The 21685-nt window shown below is 40.1% G+C and overlaps 1 protein-coding gene across 1 annotated transcript in view; it reads right to left on the bottom strand.

Moving 5' to 3' along the window:
- Positions 1–515: 515 nt before the first annotated feature.
- The window catches only part of FH (fumarate hydratase), a 33867-nt gene continuing 12697 nt past the window's right edge, over positions 516–21685 (bottom strand). Inside the window, exons 4-10 of the mRNA XM_023632800.2 lie at positions 21359–21535; positions 18581–18763; positions 9284–9449; positions 7954–8157; positions 5842–5969; positions 3803–3956; positions 516–700 (exon numbers count right to left, since the gene is read on the bottom strand). Of these exons, the coding sequence (XP_023488568.2) occupies positions 558–700; positions 3803–3956; positions 5842–5969; positions 7954–8157; positions 9284–9449; positions 18581–18763; positions 21359–21535 (1155 nt within the window). The 3' untranslated portion in view covers positions 516–557. The remainder of the gene's footprint in view (positions 701–3802; positions 3957–5841; positions 5970–7953; positions 8158–9283; positions 9450–18580; positions 18764–21358; positions 21536–21685) is intronic.

The following is a 21685-nucleotide window of genomic DNA, read 5'->3' as shown; positions in this document are numbered from 1 at the left end:
TAGAATATATCGGTCCTAATTTTTTCACCTACCCTATTTCCTACTGGATATATGTACATGTATATGCGTGCGCACATTGACATCCCCACTCAGAAGGGTGAGTGCTTGCTCAGCTTACTTTAGGAAAGTAAAACATATCTGATGACATGATGTGGGAATGAGATAAATACTTTTTTACTACAGGGAAATTTTTTAAAACACTACCGACCAAAAAAATTAAAAACTCTTGAAAAATTGATCTGGCTCTTTTATAAAACATATGAAGTGATGTACACAAAAACCAGAGAGTCAAGTGTAATACAAGTCAATTAGCATAAAAGAAAATGAGTCCATTTTCTTTTTGATTCTATACAATTTAATTATTTCATTGTACACTTTTTAAATTCCCTGGGCATCTAGCGCATCCTGGGTTTTATACACGGACAAAACTGCTCTGCTGGAGACAGTCAAGTTCAACAGTAGTTCCCTTTCAAACTAATCCATGATTGTTTAAGAACTGTAAGGAGTCTGTTTCATTTTTTATCTCATACATTATTTTTATTACAAATTCACTGACATCACTGTGGACCCAGCATGTCCTTGGGCTTTACCCACTCATCAAACTGCTCCGCCGTGAGATAGCCAAGCTCCACGGCAGTTGCCTTTAAGGTTGACCCATTCTTGTGTGCCGTCTTAGCAATCTTTGCTGCCTTGTCATACCCTGAAGAAAAAATCAAGAGGCAATTAGGCGTTAGGAGTGAAATTTGGTTTTCTAAAGCAAAAGGTATTGATATTGATACTCTTAAGTAACATTTTTTAATCTTAAAAATATTTAACAGTGATTATCTTGATAGTTGTCATTTCTTATATAGAATAAATCCTTTACTTTTCTTAAGTAATAAAGACTTAAACATACCTCACTTTCTACAAAAGACTCATTTCCAAACAGAAATTGCCTACTCACTCAGATATTTTCACAGGGGAAATAAAACGAAAACACTACAGCAGCAAGACATAAAAATATACATCTGAGTAATATAAATAAGTGTTGTTTCAGACAACATGTTTAACCAGAACCAATTCTCTTTCTAACAAAGCACTAAGAAGCTCAACGCTGCAGCACTACGGAAAACCGGCACTGCGTGCCAAGGACCAAGGAGGACGGCAGCCTTCTCCCGAGAGGGGGTCGGCGGGGCGCTGGGGGGAGCCACCTCCAGAGCCGCTGCTGACAGCTCCTCCCTGCTCAGCACTGCACACCCTGCTCTTCCCAGACACACAAGGATACAGGCGGGGAAGTTTTAGCATAAAGACATCCTTGTCCACCAGATCACAGCTGTACCATTTACTTTGGAGTTACCTGCTTTTAGAATTAATAAAGGGGCAGGGAAGTTCTGCAAGTTGTCTTGATTTAATGTAATTTAAAAAAAAGTCAGAGTGGAATCACTGGATCATACGGCTAGTTCTATTTTTCATTCCTCAAGGAAACTCCATACTGTTTTCCACAGTGGCTACACCAATTTACACTCCCACAACAGTGCATTCTTTTCTCCACATCTGCGCCAACACTTCTTATTTCTTGTCTTTTTGATGACAGCCATTCTAACAGGTGTAAGGTGATGTCTCATTGTGGTTTTGATTTGCATTTCCTGATGATTAGTGATGTTGCAACCTAAGTGTCCATCAATAGATGAATGGATAAAGAAGATGTGGTGTATAGACATAAACAAGGAATATTACTCAGCCATAAAAAAGAATGAAAGCTTGCCATTTGTGACAACATGGATGGATCTAGAGGGCATTATGCTAAGTGAAAAAACTCAGACATACAAAGAATAATATTGTATGAAATCTAGTGAAATCTAGTGAATAAACAAAACAAAACAGAAACAGACTCATCCATACAGAGAACAAATGGGGGGTTGCCAGAGGGGAGGGGGTTGCGGGGAAGGGTGAGATAGGTGAAGGGGATTAAGAGGTACGAACGTCCAGTCCTCAGTCAGTGAGTCGTGGGGATGTAACGCACAACATGGGGAATACAGTCAACAATATTGTAATAACTTTGTATGATGACAGATGGCTACCAGTCTTACCAGGGGGATCACTCTGTAACGTATGTAAATACTGAATCACTATGTTGTACACTTGAAACTAATAAAATATTGCATGTCAACTATACTTCAGCAATCAAAAAAAATATATGTCAGAAGGCAAAAGAAAGAACAGAAAAAGTGAAAATGAAACCAATGAAGGAGGAAGAAAAAAACACCCTAAGATCAGAAGACTGTGATGAGAGGGAAGAAGCCAGCTGAGGCACTGTGATCATCAACCAAGCAAGACACCATGTGTCAGAATGCAGTTATCAACCACCCACGAAACAAATTACGGGCATAGTCACTTTCATTACTTAACTGAATTTGTGAATTCCAAACATGCTGAAAAGGGCACTTACCGATCAGAGTAACTTTGAGAAAGAATTCTCACATTAAACCTTTGGGGTCAATATTAGATATTCCGTCATTTTTTGTTAAAGATGACAGGGAAGTCTGAGCATTATGCTGACCACCTTCAGTTCTCTTCTCCAATGACCAATCAGCCGGTTACACACGAGCACAAACAGGGCCCCGGCTGTGGCGTTGCGAGGCTCCTGCCGTCACTGTAAGGTGCCATGTGCCCGCTTGTCCCTGCAGGGCCTTTACCTCACGTTCAATTGATAAGACTTATCAATCCCTCAGTTTCAGGAGCACCTCTAATCTAAATGTTTTGGCAACAAGTTCTGAAGTACAGATGTGATGAAACATCCGTCACACGAGGTTTTGGGTTCCTCCAGCTGAATGCTGACGTACAATAATTTTAAAAGGATCAAAATACCATGACCAATCTCAATACTACACCAAAAAGCAGGTGTCACACTGGGCTCAGAGCCACCTGAAGGGGTCAAATGAGCTTCAACTTCATGAAACTGAAATTGAAGCAGATGTGAAGCCAAGAACATAAAATCTGCTTGAAAGTTCAGGATTACAGAAGCAAGAACGTTTTAAAGCAGTCACCAAATCATGCCAAATGGCTGCACCATGCCTTGTTCTAGCGTAGAAAATCGAAGAGCATGTTCACAGCCTCGACTGAGCAGTAAGGAGAGGAGACGGTGGGAAAAGGCTGCTGACCAGCATAACATAATGCAGCGAACGCCTCCAAACAGTGTACTTAATAGCCACTAGGGCCCGTCTACAATCCAAGTCGATACGTTTGAATTTACATAATGAAATATTTACAATTCTAGAAAAGGCTTGCAATACAAAAGCCATGGTTTTAGATAAAATATTTGCATTGCCCCCCTTTCTCTACAAGCAATGAATATTTAACACTTTTTCCTTTGTTTTAATTGGTAACTTTCCATTTCTGAATTGAATGAAACAACAGAAACAAAGCGCAGCAGAGCATCTGGATAAGGCAGAAAGTGAATTCATTCCCACTGCTAACCACCCAGTGCCCCCTAGTGACATGACCAACGGGAGGACCTTTCCCAAGTATCTCCCTGAATACGAAGCATCTGGATTCCATTAAAATTAAAATAAATTTGAACTACTACTTCTGAATTTACCACATTTCTTATAAAATGAAACATAATCAATCTTTTGAAAGAACTATGACACCATAAAAGTTATACATATATACTCTTTTAACACAATTTCAAATATTTTAAACAGGTTTTACTGAAACAGTGTCCAAAAGGAATCTGTTGTTCACAAACACTGACCCAGTAGCCTCAAATGTTTTTCAGTTTTATTTTGTATTCAAAATAACTATTATTCCTAAAAACCCTTACCTATATGAGGATTAAGAGCTGTCACCAACATCAGGGATTCGCTCATGAGCTTGCTGATCCTCTCCGTGTTGGCCTGGATTCCCACCACGCAGTTTTCTGTGAAGGAAACTGCCGCATCCCCCAGCAGTCTGGCTGAGTGTAACACATTTTTAATCTATGGCAGAGACAAAGAGAATTATTAAGCCTAACATTTTTTTGTGTTCGATAACTTATATTATTTGCTGTTCATCAATGAACATATAACTTGATAAACACACAGTATTCCCACAACTTGTAAGGCACCATACCCAAGAAAACAAGCATGAAAAGAAATTATGAACATCTGAGGACACAGAAATCTAAGAGGTGAAAAGCCATAAATATAAATAACTAAAACACAATACGGCCTGTGGTGTTATAAAACACAGGTCCGAAATGTTAGAGAGCACAGAGACAGAGAAATTAACTCCAGGTGGGTGCACTGGTGAAGTTCCATTTGCTGGAGAGGACTTCAACAGCCGGAGATGGAAAAGGAATCCTCCGTGCAGAGGAAGGGAAGCAAAGACGCAGAGGTCAGAAAGCCCCGTGTGCGCAAGGCCATCAGCGAAGGCCGAGCTCCCAGCTCTTAACGATCACCACCGTTTTAGCCACGGTCACTTTAAAATAACAATATTTAAAACCAGTGTGAAATCAACTAGTTTACTCCAACATTTTTTTTCCTTTTGGTAACATTTCCACTATGTATAAAGATATATCCACAACCTAATCTCTTTTGGTCTAAAACTCCAGGGTCTGAAAACTATACTCCCAACAATGGACTCTAGTAGAAGGGACAGAACTTCAAGGTTTAATTTGATGCTAATGACTTTATCATAAGGCAAAGTGATTATCTTGATGTATTTTGTATTAAAGACAAAAAACAGATTTTTGTTTTTAAAAAAAAAAGATCACGAAGACATTTGTTATGCACCGTTATTTGCCAGGCAGCTGGTGTTCTCTGTCTGGAATCTGACCTGAAAGTGTCTTACGGGTCTGAGCTCTGCTTTGGTCTGTCTTCTGTTTTCCACTACAATGTACATTCCAGGAGGGCAAAAAGTCTGTCCTGTTTATTGTTCTATCATCAGCACTCAGTACAGTGTCTGATACAGACTAGCGCTCAATAAATATTTGACGAATACACTGAATGAACACACTTAACATCTGTCATTTGAGTGTTCTTATCAAATTAAAATCAGACTTTATACCAGATACAAACTGGAAGTAAGCCTCCAGCATATTTCAGATACAACACTTCACACAAATCAAGGACTCCAAATGCCGTCAGCTCCACTTTCTGAAGCTGGGAACCCTGGATGAAAGATGACGCCATCCTGGTCCATCTTCACAAAGGTGAAGGAACAAGAACAGTTTTAGAGGACACAATAACGTTTTCCAGGTATGCAGATGAGGTGAAACCAATGAAAACCCTGAGACGGGGAGAGACGAGAACTGCAGAGAAAGTGCGGAGGAAACCGAGGACGGAGAGCATCTCCGGAGCAGCGTCAGGTCAGACGTTGGTAGAGCCACGGCAGGTCTGCTGGACAGAGGAGGTCACAAGCACTGCGAGAGCGACTCAAGCGTGAGCGGAGGAGAGACTGCTGCGCGAGGGAAAGCGCATCTGGGCTATTCTTGCGCGAAGTCTGCCGCTGGAGGGAAGAAGGTGGCAGCAGCACAAGGGGACGGGGTTGAGGGAGGGCTTATTGTTTTAAACTGAGGAGACTTGAACTTATTTCTAGCCACTGGCATCCTCAGCGGCGAGGGACAAGGAAGGAACCCAGGCTCTACTTCCAGAATTTTTCTTCCTAATAAAAGAAAGGAAACTACCAAATTACTTCAGCTAAAAGTCACCTAATTAAATATCCAAGATAATCCTCTAACATTAATATATGCTTGACCTCCACTTGCTACTTATGTGTCACTCAAGTACCCAATGCGGAATCTCTAGAAACCTCTATGAAAGACAAAAACCAAGACAATTAGCCTTCAGTCAAAAACAATTAAAAATCAAACTTAAAGCTTACCATCATTGGCTTGAAAACATTCAACTCAAAATGTCCATTGCTGCCTCCAACGGTAACAGCGACGTGGTTCCCCATGACTTGGGCTGCAACCATGGTCATGGCTTCACACTGGGTAGGGTTCACCTTGCCTTCAAGAAAACCAACAGGGAAAGATCCCACATCAAACACTCATGGCTTCAAGGATCAGGTAAGATTAGGTTTTACGCCAAATAATCAAGAAAGGATGGAAAGCTAACCCCATTAAATAAAGTAAGACATAATAAAGCAAGGCCGAGCCACCAGTGCTGATTAACAAAACCAGCCAACCAAGGGAAGCGGGACGAGGAGCCACAAACTGAATCATCCAACGGCTAATGAGTACAGCTACACATTAAACACAGTGCTCTCCACCTTCATGGCTTTCACTAATTCTAGAAATACCTATGGAGCCAGGCACTGAATATACAACGTTGAGTGAGGAAGATGCAGACCCTGCCCTCGCAGAACCTGGAAGCTGAGGAGAGCTGCTCAATCACAACGGACAAGCAGTCAACACAGAGCCGTGCAGGTGGCCATGGGAGCACTCACAAGAGGCACCCACTGACGCCTGCAAGGCTTCTCAGGGGGGCTGACACGAAGCTGGAATTCTATTCATCATGAGTCTCCAGAACCCAGCACCCTGGGAACACTCCTCCGACAAGCTCAAGTTGGAACCAAACATCCCAGATTCTCTGTCAGCACAAGGCAACACACTGAGAAGATTATTTCCTTATCTGTGACGCTGCATTTCTCTTCTCCAGGCAATCACTCTGAATTTGCAATCAACTAAAATCACGTCATTTTTCAACATGAAGTACTTTAAAACAGATCTCTTCTTATTCTACACACACGCGGATTTAAAAGAATCTACAGTCAGATCTTTCTCTTTCACCATTGGAAGTCACCTCGTTAGTTTCAGTCCAACCTAGAGAGGGCTTCATGAATCTCGATTCTGTCTTCTCAGCTTCGTCATCCACCAGTATGATCAGCACGCATTCTCTGCCCTTAGCCTCAGTCAGCAGTAACATGGTGAAGGGACAGAGCCCTTCAGCTTGGACCAAGATAGGCTCCCGTCTGAAGTCACCACCTTAGTCACTCCTTGAACGGCACTGTTCACCCAGCCACATTCATCTGACAGCACTGCTCACACTTCTCCACTGGATTCAGTGAACATCGTGTGAGTCTGTAAATGACTTGCTAGGATCCAGACATCAAATGTCCGTGTCATTTCCCCCATCTCACAGGCCAAAACTCAAAGCAAAAAATGAAATAAGAGGCATTTGGTATAACTCGTTTTTTTGGGGGGGAAGATTAGCCCTGAGCTAACATCTGCTGCCAATCCTCCTCTTTCTGCTGTGGAAGATTGGCCCTGAGTTAACATCTGTGCCCATCTTCCTCTTCTATTTTATATGTAGGACACCTGCCACAGCATGGCTTGATGAGCAATGCTAGGGCCATGCCCAGGATCTGAACTGGTGAATCCCGGGGCTGCCAAAGGCAGAGCACGAACTTTACCACTATACCATCAGGCTGGCCTCAGCCATACTGATCTGTTTCCCCATCCCGAGGAACATTAGCCCTGAGCTAACAGCTGCTAATCTTCCTCTTTTTTCTGAAGAAGACTGGCCCTGAGCTAACATCCGTGCCCATCTTCCCCTACTTTATATGTGGGATGCCTGCCACAGGATGGCTTGCCAGGTGGTGCCATGTCCGCACCTGGGATCTGAACCAGCAAACCCCAGGCCGCCAAAGCGAAATGTGCACGCTTAACCGCTGCATTTTATGCAATCATTTTAATGGCCTGTTCTAGAACTCTTTTTGCTTTTGATTGTGAAAGGCAGAACTATTCCATATTTCCTAATGTGGAAATTAAAACACATGCTGCTAACTAAAATTCTTTTATCCTATATTAGTGGGTGATATTCCTAGAAGTTCTAATGAAAAGGGGCCCACAAAGACATTCTGGAATCCATGTGCTGCACCTGTCCCCATCATCTCTGGAGCACGTTAAACAAAAGGAGACATGCTCCATCAGTGAGAATGCCTGGGTTCTAGTCAGCCTCCTGTTCTCACATTGACCAGCTGTGTGATTACCTGGCATAATACTGCTTCCTGGTTCATTTTCAGGCAAGATCAGTTCTCCCAGACCGGAGCGAGGACCAGAACCCAGAAATCGAATATCATTTGCTATCTTCATCAGACTGCAAGCGGTAGTGTTCATGGCTCCACTGAGTTCAACCAAAGCATCATGAGCAGCCAGAGCTTCAAATTTATTCGGAGCTGTGACGAAGGGCAAGCCTGGGAAAAAAGATAACTTACAGGAGTTAATAGGTAAAAGTACATGTTTTCCTAGTATCAACGAGTTAAAAAGAAAGTTCCAGTATATGAAAAGCAAAAACAGAACAAAATAAAAATTTTACTTCAGGAAAAATGTGTAGGACTCAAGCTTTGTCTACATTTCTTTAAGAAGTCCTCAAGGAGCACAAAGAATCTGGTGATAGATACTAGCACATATAAAGGATGCAAAACTAAGTACCATAAATATGTTGAAAGAAAAAAACAGTAGCTGCCTGCAAACACACGTGTATGACACCAGACGGCTCCCGAGTGAAGATGAAGACCAGGTAAATCACTCCGCTTTACCCCACACTCCTTTCCCAGCGCAACTTTTCCCTCATCTTAGGCTGTTCCACTCTCTCCTCTGGCCGGGGGCCCACAAGATTCCGAGAGTGTAAGAGCCAAAATGAGTCGGACATTCTCAGCCAACCTCTCCCATGTTCAAAATTTTAAAGATCCACATATTCTAAATCCTATAATACAGTTCTTCTCGATTAAAATTTGATCAAAAAACAAATCGCTGCTAGTAAGCAGTAAGGAGCACTGTATAATTATCTCTCCAATCATCCTTTGCTAATATCTGCACCTTAATAAGAGTTTTCTGAAGATAACTTGTCTCTGATAATAGTTATCATGATCGAGAGCATGTATTCTACTAAGGGAAAGACAGGATTCAAAAAGGTCACTAACTCAAAGAAATATCTCAGCATGCCACAGTAAAAAAAGAAATTAAGTCTGTCAGTATCTGTAACATATTTATCACTCAAAAGAATTTCCCAACCATCAGTTGATTCTGCCTGCTTTGAAAAGGAGCATCAGAGAGAAAAAGAGAAAACAACTGAATAGTACCAGATAATAAACAAAGCTAGCATTTGGTGATTTTAAACACAGGCTACATGAACTCACAGATGGAAAACTTTTAAAAAACACAAGGATAAAAATTACAACTTCTGAAATAGAAGCAAAACATGTTTGATGGGAAAATATTACTTTTAACTTTAAATTCACAAGAACTCAAAGCAGAAATACCTAGAAACTATATGGACTAGTATAACGAAAACGAGTAATAGTTCACATTATCACTGACCTGTGAGTGCAGCCACTTTGGCAGCAACCTTTTCTGCAAAGCCAATTCTAGTATTCAAACCAGTACCGACAGCAGTGCCTCCAGCTGCGAGCTCATAGATTCTCGGCATGGCAGCTTGTATTCTCGTCGTTGCATACTTCACTTGTTGAACATAACCGCTAAATTCCTGAAAAGAGAAGGAAATCAAGGTGAGAATATATAATTTCCCAATGGCTTACTAAACGCATTGACAGAAGTTTTTAAAAATATGTTTCAGGTACTAAATTATAAGCTATTCAAGTGTTATTTATACTATTCTAATTCATACGATAAGCAAAGTAGAATGAGCAAAGGGAAGAATGAGGATTTATAAACTTATAAGATGGGACAAGGCCATTGATGATAACATGCAGCCTGTTTACTATCTAGTCTTTTAATGGAAAGCAAAGAAAAACAACATAGGAAACACACTTTAAAAAAGAACAACTTTACTAGATTAAATTATTGGTTTAATTGCAAGTGATTTCTTATTTTCTGGTGTATCCCAGACAACTTTGAGAAAGAAAAATAACTGAATCTTCCCAAGAAAAACACAAACACAGAAATATTCTCCATACAATTTCAGTTTAAAAACCTGACAGGGAACATGAGGACATTTTACAAGGACTCAAGAAGTTAAATGAGTCACTGAACAGCACAAGAAGCTAGCAGCGTAGAAGACCACAGCTTCAAGACACATTTTAATTCTGTTATTAACATCATACTGCTTCCCAACATATGATGAACTTTAAATAAGGTAACCACAGAATATATGTTTTGAACATAGCAAGGGCCCTATTAAGAATTAATAGACAGGAGTGACATCAGCAACATGGCGGAGTGAGCTCCCCTGGCACTCTCTCCCCTCCAAATTACAACCAAAAGGAGCAACTGCATTCCAACCAAAAACATCCTAATAGCACAGAAATCATCAGAGACCCACAGCAGCCAAATGACGGAGGGCAGAGAGGCTGGAGCTGCCCTCAGAGGAGCTGGAACTGGGTAAGAGAGAACTTCACTCCCTCCCCTAGAGACTGGGATCGCTGCTGTGGGTGAGGGAAGCAGCAGGGTAGGGGCCACAGTCCAGGGTATCATCTATGACTCCCACCGCCCATGCAGTGGAAACTCTCTAATGGGGGAAAGCTTTCACATGCGGGGACCCCATCAAGCCAGGGCCCCAGGAAACCAGAGAGCGAGAGCTGATCCGAATCCAGGTTGGGGCATGATAGAAAGTGCCCCTCCTCCCCCAACCCACACTGCACACCGCCATTGGGCTTAAGGCAGACGGCTGAGAATGTGCTGCTCTCGACCCCCATCTAGTGGCGACAGGATGTAACTGCAATTGAATAATAGCATTATGCGCAAAAACCTCTCCTCTACTATCCAGCAATTTATAAAAGCTCCAGACCAAAAGGAAAACAATAAAAACACAGAATTACGTCCTGAGGACTTGGAAATAGGTAAACTAAGTGACAAGGAATTCAGAATAGCCATCATCAAAAAACTCAATGAGGTAAAGGGAAATATAGAGAAACAAGTCAACGAGTTCTGGAGTTACTTCACAAAAGAGACTGAAACTATAAAGAAGAATCAATCAGAAATACCAGAGATGAAAAATACAGTGGATCAGATAAAACAGAGCACGGACTCCCTGAATGCCCATGTAGACAGCAAGAGGAGCAAATTAGCATAATCAAAGATAGGGAGGTTGAATGGCTCCAGACAGAGGAAGAAAGAGAACTAAGAATTAAAAAAACGGAAGAAAACCTTAGAGAAATAGACGACTCAATGAGAAAATGCAATTTAGGAAACATCGGTGTTCCTGAGGGCGTGGAAAAGGAAAATGGAGCAGAAAGTGTGCTCAAGAACACAATAGCAGACAACTTTCCAAATCTAGGGATTGAGGAAGAAGTGTGTGTGGAGGAAGCTTTCAGATCTCCTAGATTTGTCAACGTAAAAAGACCTACTGCAAGGCATATAGCAGTAAAAATGGCAAAAATGAATGACAAAGAAAGAATACTCAGGGCAGCAAGGCAGAAGAAAATAACCTACAACGGAACCCCTATCAGACTTTCAGCAGATTTCTCTACAGAAAACTTACAAGCTAGGAGAGATTGGAGTGACATATTCAAAACTTTAAAGGATAAAAATCTTATGCCAAGAATACTCTATCCAGAAAAAATATCCTTCAGATATGAGGGAGAAATTAAATCTTTTCCAGACAAACAAAGGCTAAGGGACTTTTTAGCCACGAGACTCCCGCTACAAGAAATCCTCAAGAAGGTCCTCATACCTGAAAAAAGAAAAAAAGGCAGAAAGGGGTCACAAAACACAGAGTAAGGGGACAAATAGATAGAACCAGAATAGGATAGCAAATATTCAACTATAGCATTAGGATAAAGGGAAGGAAATCACCAAAGCAAAGACAATCTTATCACTCTCACCACAAACTCACAACACAAGTTGGAATAACAGATGAAAATAATAATTTAGGAGGGGAGAAGGAAAGGGACTGAATCAGTTTAGGCTAAGGAAGTAAGAGACCACCAGAAAATGGACTAGGTTATGCACGAGATTCTGAATACAAACTGCACAGTAGCCATTAAACTAAAAAACAGAACAGAGACACAAAACATAAATAAGGAAAAAGCTAAGAAACCCAGCGTAAGAAAATTCAGGAGTCAATGGGTAGGCTAAAACACACAGGACGGGAAACAAAGGAAACACAGGAAAATCAGAAAATGAGCAACAGAATGATGGCATTAAGCCCTCATGCATCAATAATCACCCTCAATGTAAACAGACTGAACTCTCCAATAAAAAGACACAGAGAGGCGGGGCTGGCCCCGTGGCCAAGTGGTTGAGTTCGTGCACTCCGCTGCAGGCGGCCCAGTGTTTCGTTGGTTCGAATCCTGGGTGCGGACATGGTACTGCTCGTCAAGCCACGCTGAGGCAGCATCCCACATGCCACAACTAGAAGGACCAACAACGTAGAATTTACAACTATGTACTGGGGGGCTTTGGGGAGAGAAATGAAAAAAAATAAAATAAAATCTTCAAAAAAAAAAAAGACAGACAGGCAAAATGGATTAAAGAATAAGATCCAACAATTTGTTGCCTCCAGGAAACACACCTCACCTCCAAGGACAAACACAGGCTCAGAGGGAAGGGGTGGAAGACAATACTCCAAGCTAAAAGCAAACAAAAGAAAGCAGGTGTCACAATACTTATATCAGGGAAAAGAGATTTCAAGATAAGGCAGGTGAAGAGAGACACAGAGGGCCAATATATAGTAATCAAAGGGACACTTCATCAAGAAGACATAACGCTTATAAATATCTACGCACCAGACACAGGAGCACCGAAGTTCATAAAGCAACTACTAACAAACCTAAAAGAAGATAACAAAAATAACACAATAATAGTAAGGGACCTCAATACCCTACTCACATCAATGGACAGATCATCCAGACAGAAAATCAACAAGGAAACAGTGGAGCTAAACGAAAAGCTAAAACAGTTGGACTCAATAGACATATATAGAACACTCCATCCAAAAACAGCAGAATACACATTCTTCTCAAGCATGCATGGAACATTCTCAAGGATAGACCATATGTTGGGAAACCAGGCAAGCCTCTACAAATTTTAAAAAATTGAAAAAATAACAAGCATCTTCTCCAATCATAATGCTATGAAGCTAGAAATTAATTGCAAGAAAAAAGCTGAGAAAGGCACAAGGATGTGGAGACTAAACAATATGCTATTGAACAAGCAATGGATCATTGAAGAAATAAAAGAAGAAATCAAAAAATACCTGGATACAAATGAAAATGAAAACATGCCATACCAACTCATACGGGATGCAGCAAAAGCTGTATTAAGAGGAAAATTCATCACAATACAGACACATCTTAACAAACAAAAAAAATCCCAAATCAGCAATCTTAAACTACACCTAACTGAATTAGAGAAAGCACAAACAAAGCCCAAAGTCAGCAGAAGGAAAGAAATAATAAAAATCAGCAGAAATAAATGCCATTGAAACAAAAAAGGCAGTGGAAAGGATCAATGAAACAAAGAGCTGATTCTTTGAGAAGATAGATAAAATTGATAAACCCCTAGCCAAAGAAAAAAAGAGAGAAAGCTCAAATTAACAGAATCAGAAATGAAAGAGGAGAAATAACAGACTCCACAAAAATACAATGGATTATGAAAGAATACTATGAAAAACTATATGCCAACAAAATGGATATCCTAGAGGAAATGGATAAATTCTTGGATTCCTACAATCTCCCAAAGCTTAGTCAAGAAGAAGCAATTTGAACAGACCAATCACAAGGAAAGAGATTGAAACAGCAATCAAAAGCATCCCAAAGAATAAAACCCCAGGACCAGATGGCTTTCCTGGGGAATTCTACCAAACTTTCAGAGAGGATTTAATAGCTATCCTTTTCAAGCTATTCCAAAAAATTAGGGAGGATGGAACACTTCCTAACACATTCAATGAGGCCAACATCACGCTGATACCAAAGCCTGACAAAGATAGCACAAAAAAGGAGAATTACAGGCCAATATCACTGATGAACATAGATGCAAAAACTCTCAACAAAATTTTGGCAACCCGAATCCAGCAATTCATCAAAAGGATCATACATCATGATCAGGTCGGATTCATATCAGGGACACAGGGATGGTTCAACATCCGCGAATCAAGCAACGTGATACACCACATCAACAAATTGAGGAATAAAAACAACATGATCATCTCAATAGTTGCAGATAACTATTTGACAAGATCCAACAGCCATTTATGATAAAAACTCTGAACAATATGGGGATAGAAGGGAACTACCTCAACATAATGAAGGCCATGTATGACAAACCCACAGCCAACATCATACTCAACGGGCAAAAACTGAGTGACATCCCCCTGAAAAGAGGAACGAGACAAGGATGCCCTCTATCACCACTCTTATTTAACATAGTACTGGAGGTTTGGGCCAAGAAATTAGGCCAGAGAAAGGAATGAAAGGAATCACATAGGGAGGGAAGAAGTGAAACTCTCACTGTTTGCAGACAACATGATCTTATATATAGAAAACTCCAAAGAATCCATTGGAAAACTTTTAGAAGTAATCAACAACTACAGCAAAGTTGCAGGGTATAAAATCAATTTACACAAATCAGTAGCATTTCTATACTCTAATAATGAACTAACAGAAAAAGAACTCAAGAACACAATACCATTCACAATCGCTACAAAAAGAATAAAATACCTCGGGGTGAATTTCACTAAGGAAGTGAAAGACTTATACAACGAAAACTACAAGACTTTTCTGAAAGAAATAGACGACGACATAAAGAGATGGAAAGACATTCCATGTACATGGATTGGAAGAATAAACATAGTTAAAAAAAGTCCATTCTACCTAAAGCAATCTACAGATTCAACGCAATCCCAATCAGAATCCCAATGACATTCTTTACAGAAATAGAACAAAGAATCCTAAAATTCATATGGGGCAACAAAAGACCCCGAATTGCTAAAGCAATCCTGAGAAAAAAGAACAAAGCTGGAGGCATCACAATCCCTGACTTCAAAACATACTACAAAGCTACAGTAATCAAAACAGCATGGGACTGGTATAAAAACAGGTGCGCAGATCAATGGAACAGAATTGAAAGCCCAGAAATAAAACCACACATCTATGGACAGCTAATCTTTGACAAAGGAGCTGAGGGCATACAATGGAGAAAAGAAAGTCTCTTCAACAAATGGTGCTGGGAAAACTGGAAAGCCACATGTAAAAGAATGAAAATTGACCATTCTTTTTCACCATTCACCAAAATAAACTCAAATTGGATCAAAGACCTAAAGCTGAGACCTGAAACCATAAGGCTTCTAGAAAAAAACATAGGCACTACACTCTTTGACATCAGTATTAAAAGGATCTTTTCAGACACCATGTCTTCTCAGACAAGGGAAACAATAGAAAGAATAAACAAATGGGACCTCATCAGACTAAAGAGCTTCTTCAAGGCAAATGAAAACAGGATTGAAACAAAAAAACAACCCACTAACTGGGAAAAAATATTTGCAAGTCATACATCTGACAAAGGCTTAATATCCATAATATATAAAGAACTCACACAACTCAACAACAAAAAGTCAAACAACCCGATCAAAAAATGGGCTGGAGACATGAACAGACATTTCTCCAAAGAAGATATACTGATGGCCAATAGGCACATGAAAAGATGCTCATCATCGCTGATCATCAGGGAAATGCAAATCAAAACTACACTAAGATATCACCTTACACCCGTTAGAATGACAAAAATATCTAAAACTAATAGCAACAAATGCTGGAGAGGTTGCAGAGAAAAAGGAACCCTCATACACTGCTGGTGGGAATGCAAACTGGTGCAGCCACTATGGAAAACAGTATGGAGATTCCTCAAAAAATTAAAAATAGAACTACCATACGATCCAGCCATCCCACTACTGGGTATTTATCCAAAGAGCTTGAAGTCAGCAATCCCAAAAGTCCTGTGCACCCCAATGTTTATTGTAGCACTGTTTACAATAGCCAAGACGTGGAAGCAACCTAAGTGTCCAGCAACAGACGAATGGATAAAGAAGATGTGGTACATATATACAATGGAATACTACTCAGCTGCAAAAGAGAACAAAATCATTCCATTTGCAATAACATGGATGGACCTTGAGGGAATTATGTTAAGTGAAATAAGCCAGCGAGAGAAAGATAATCTGTGTATGACTCCACTCATATGAGGAATTTAAAATTATGGACTAAGAACAGTTTAGTGGATACCAGGGGAAAGGTGGGGTGGGGGGTGGGCACAAAGGGTGAAGTGGTGCACCTACAACATGACTGACAAACATTAATGTACAACTGAAATTTCACAAGATTGTAACCTATCAATAACTCAATAAAAAAAATAAAAAAAAAAATGGGCAGGAGACATGAACAGACATTTGTCCAAAGAAGATATTTGGGTGGCCAACAGGCACATGAAAAGATGTTCATCATCGCTGATCATCAGGGAAATGCAAATCAAAACTACACTAAGATATCACCTTACACCCATTAGAATGATAAAAATAACCAAAACAAATAGTAACAAATGTTGGAGAGGTTGTGGAGAAAAAGGAACCCTCATACACTGCTGGTGGGAATGCAAACTGGTGCAGCCACTATGGAAAACAGTATGGAGATTCCTCAAAAAAATTAAAAATAGAACTACCATACGATCCAGCTATCCCACTACTGGGTATCTATCCAAAGAACCTGAAATCAGCAATTCCAAAAGTCCCATGCACCCCAGTGTTCACTGCAGCATTATTTACAATATGTGGAAGCAACCTAAGTGCCCATCAACTGATGACTGGATAAAGAAGATGTGGTATATATATACACAATGGAATACTACTCAGCCATAACAAAGAACAAAATCATCCGATTTGCAACAACATGGATGGACCCTGAGGGAATTATGCTAAGTGAAATAAGCCAGATAGAGAAGGACAATCTCTGTATAACTCCACTCCGATGAGGAATTTAAAACTGCAGACAAAGAGAACAAATTAGTGGCTACCGGGGGAAAGGTGAGGTGGGGGGTGGGCAGAAAGGGTGAAGGGGTGCACCTGCAACACGACTGACAAACAATGTACAACTGAAATTTCACAAGATTGTAACCTATCATTAACTCAATAAAAATTAAATTAAAAAAAGGATTAACAGACAAAAGGTATAAATTGGAACTTGACTGGGCAAGCCAGGATAAATGGTTATACTAAACCTATCTTTTTTCCCTGCCTAAACACACTGAAAAACCATGAATACTTTTGATTAGTATTAGGATTTCATACTGCTCTAAAGAAAACATATTAGAAGTTATAACTCCTTTCAAGTAGATCCGAACCATCTGATCTAATACCACTCATATATATACCAGGCTGGATTACTTAAGAAATATATTTTTATTGGGGTAAAAAGACTGCACAAACTCAGAAGACAATTCCAAGAAAAGCAAGTATAAATGCTTCTGAGAAGACCAAGTCAAACAGAAAAATATAACTTTCTGTCATAATAGGTAAAATGATGATTTTACACAGGAGGCTGAGTCATGGCCCAAATGGACTTCAGCACAGTGGTTTTCCAACACGTGACACACACAAAAAAGGAAAAAATTAGAAACCAGGGGGATACTCAAAAGTTTCAAAGATATATGCTGTATCTCCTTAGCAATTACACATGGTACTAATAAAAATAAGACACAGACTTTTGAGGCAACTTAATTTAGTGAGCTCAATTTAGTCATCTCATCTGTATTCCAACTAATCGAGTTTTCCTCATCCCTTCCATGATAAAATTAAGCTAAATGATCAAGCTTTTGCCAATGTCTGCTATCATCTGAACAAAACTACAAATGGACTCCTCCCAAGAAAGAAGCAGCCAAACTCTCACCCTCACCTCAATTTCTACAAAACCATTATCTGATCACCATCATTTGACCTGCATATATAACCATCTCTTGATCTATAATTTGTAGATGTCCTACCTTCCAAACCAAAGAGTTTACTAAAACAAAACCCGCTCCTTGTATTGCCTTACATTTCCTTTGCATGTCATTAGACGGTCTTTAAGGTACTGATAAAAAAAACATAAAAATGCTTTCTGCTATTTTGGAGAAGAGAATAACACCTTTTTCACACATGACTAAAACAATTTTAAAGAGTAAGATACGCCGCGTTTAATGACTTTAACTTTTAAAGAGCCTATTAATTCAGAGCGAGATGGAAGAAACTAACATATTATCACTGCTGAAGACAATGACAGTGAACACCAAGTGTACTTACTGTATGTCAGGAACAGTTCTAAGCACTCGACGTGAATCACTGTATATGAATCTATCCTATGAAAGAGACATTACTTTCCACATTTTACAGCTCAGCAAACTGAAGCATGGAAACACTAAACAATTTTCCTAAGGTTCAATAGCTTATTCGCAGCAAAGCTCAGATTTGAACCCAAGCAGACTGACTTGGAGTCTGGCTCATAACCAGTACATTCTGCTCCTCCCCTAAGCGGCCGTCAATCAAAACTATCTACTGGTTAATGCAGAACAATGTCCGTCACTGAACTGAATTGTCATACACTTGGCCTTTCAAACCAGTGTGATCTGGAGGGTACTATGTTAGCCATGTATACCAAGCCCTAAACTGAATCAAATCCAACCACACTGCTATACCTGCCCAAGCGTCAGCGGAACAGCATCCTGTGTGTGAGTGCGCCCAATTTTGATGATCTGGGCAAACTCTTTGGACTTGGCATCGAGGGCATCGTGTAGCTTCTGCAGTCCTGGGAGCAGCACTTCATGAACTTCTATTGCAGCAGCAATGTGCATTGCTGTGGGGAAAGTGTCATTTGAGCTCTGTTGGAAAATTTTCAAAAGAAAGATAAGACATTAAATCAGAGGCAACAAAAAACAAACTTGAACGCCCCAATTAAAAAAGCTCACTAAACTCACGGTATTTAGTACTCAATTACTTTTACATGTGGTAAGTCACAGGTCACTTAGGATCAAATGAGAAGCAACCTCATTTCCTTTATGGAATGTATTTAGGACTGTATTACCTACAATGAATGTACTATATATTACTATTATATCTGCCTGCTAATAAATGACAGCAAGATACAAAGAAGTCCAGTTAACAAGTGCGTATAAGAACAGCAATAATAAAGTATCTTATAGTTATACAGTGCATACAGCCTCTCAGAGACATTTCTTCAGGGGCCGGCCCTGTGGCCAAGTGGTTAAGTTCGCATGCTCTGCTTTGGTGGCCCAGGGTTTTGCTGGTTCAGATCCTGGGCGCAGACATGGCACCGCTCATTGGGCCATGCTGAGGCGATGTCCCACAGAGCACCACCAGAGGCACTCGCAACTAGAATACACAACTATGTACTGGGGGGCTTTGGGGAGAAGAAGGGGAAAAAAGAAGATTGGCAAACACTTGTTAGCTCAGGTGCCAATCTTTAAAAAAAAAATCAAACATTTTTTTCATTTATTATACTTGAGGAAAATTGTGTGAGGCAGGTAAACCACTTTAAAAGTAGGAAAGGCAAGCCGTCAAAGACATTATGTGACTTGCCAAAATATTTAGGACTGGCAGAAGTGGGACCTGACCAGGTCATCTAACTGTGCTCTTTCCTCAGCTATACCCCTATACTTCTAACTTACGATGCTATTCAAAAAGACAGATTCATTTTTTGTAACTTTTTATTATGGAAAATATCAAACTACTTACAAAAGTAGGATGAATGGTATAAGAACACTCATGGTACCTATCACCTAAATTCAAATGACTATCAGCATACAGCCAACGTTGCTCCACCTATAATACCACCTCATCTGTCCACCTGACCATACACACTGGACTACTCTGACGCGGATTTCAGACTTAGCATGTAGAAAAGATAAATTCGTATTTAAAGGCAAGCACTGAATTTGAAAAATCCTTTATACAATGAAAATCCTTTATACAGTGAAAAAAACCCTCCCCCTTAATAATTAAGATATATTAGATTATACCTAGTATCCAGATCTTGGTTTCTAAATATTATTTTCCAATAAAATGGAAGGTCCTCTAAAAGCTCCTGGGAAAAATGGGTGCTTACAAGGGCTAGGGCAGGAAAAAAAGAAGATGAGGATCCCGGAGCATCTCACAGTGCAAGAAAGTAAGTAGGCGCTTTAAAAAAAAAAGGATGTCCAAAGGACCCAGGAGCCAACGGAGAGGACTCCCGAAGCCAGAACAAGTTGAGCAACAATATAAATAAGAAAAGTACTGGATTATAACCCTAAGAAAAAATGTCCATGAATCCATACTGATACGCACAACGACTGAACAAATAAATAAATATGGGGGGAGAGAGAAGAGGACATCTTCTTTACAGAAAAATGTCAGTTAATGACTGTACAGGGAGGAGGGGAAGAGAAAACCACCACTAAACCCCACGGCAGTAAGGGCTGCAGGCAAGATCCACCGAGGGTGCTGAAATGCGTGGGCCAGAGTTTAAGGAGAAAGAGGATACCTGCACAGCCTCGAAGTTCTCTGTTGATTCTGTGGTGATTTTAACACATACAAAATTTCTTGACACTCCTCCCTTTAGGAAGTGAAGCCAAGTGTACTGCGCAGAGCACAGGACCGACTCAGTGACTCACTTCTAACCAAGAGAGGACGGAAGGTGGAGGAACCTGGCAGACGCCATCTTAACCCAGTGATTCAGGCTAACATCACCAGCACCAGGGCATGCTGCTGTCATGACCCCCCAAATGATGCAATGAGAAGGGCCCCCCCTTCTTTAACAGTCTTCCCAAAAATCCAGTCTCAGGCCAATTACGAGAAAAGATCAGACAAACCCAAACGGAAGGACATTCTACAAAATACCTAACCACTACGTTCAACAGTGACGACAAATTGCCACAGATGGAAGGAGGCTGGGGGGATGCGAGGACTAAACGCAGTGTGTGGCCTGACCTGAATCCTAGAAGAGAAAAAGGACAGTGGCAGAAAACTAAGGGAATCCTAACACAGTCTGTTTAGTTAAGAGTGTGCACCAATGCTAATTTCTCAGTGTGATAAATGCGCCAGGGGCATGTAAAACGTCTAACGTTAAAGGAAGCTGGTGAAGGGTATACAGGGACTCTTCGAAGTGTCTTTCAATTCTTTTACAAACCTAAAACTATTTCAAAATAGTTCTTAAAAAATAAACCAAACAATAAAATTATAATATATACTAAATTTAGGTGTCCTAAAAGTGATTTTTTTCCCTAAAAGTGATCTTTATGAAGTTTAAGACATAGACCCAAGATTCCTAAAAGAAATAAGAAGATATAAGAAGCCTTTTTCATTAAAGAATATAAGCATAATGAACCCCCCTTGTCAAAAAGCTAACGCTTGTTTTACAAGAAAAATCTCAGGAATTCTTTTCAATTTATAACAAAGAAAAGAAGAGACCATATACTGACCTGGCTTTTATTAACATGATCATTGGGGTGCACGGGCTTCTTGCTGCCAAGTTCACCTCCTAGCATTTCAATTGCTCTATTGCTAATGACTTCATTTACATTCATATTTGTCTGCGTTCCTGATCCAGTCTGCCACACCACGAGAGGAAAATGCTCATTTAATTTACCTTCAGCTACCTGTAGAACAAAATGATAAAAAATGAATTTTTGAAAAGAAGAAATATTCAATATCCACTTAGCTATTTTAATCAACTATGATTAAGCTGGCACCACTTACAGTACCAGTTTAAAGATGTTCCCCTTTTTCATATGCTAAACGATGTACTG

The sequence above is a fragment of the Equus caballus genome, chromosome 30, assembly GCF_041296265.1.
Source record: "Equus caballus isolate H_3958 breed thoroughbred chromosome 30, TB-T2T, whole genome shotgun sequence".
Classification (NCBI taxonomy): Eukaryota; Metazoa; Chordata; class Mammalia; order Perissodactyla; family Equidae; genus Equus; species Equus caballus.
Note: the sequence above shows the minus strand (reverse complement) of the source record. Positions and strands in the feature narration are given on the sequence as shown.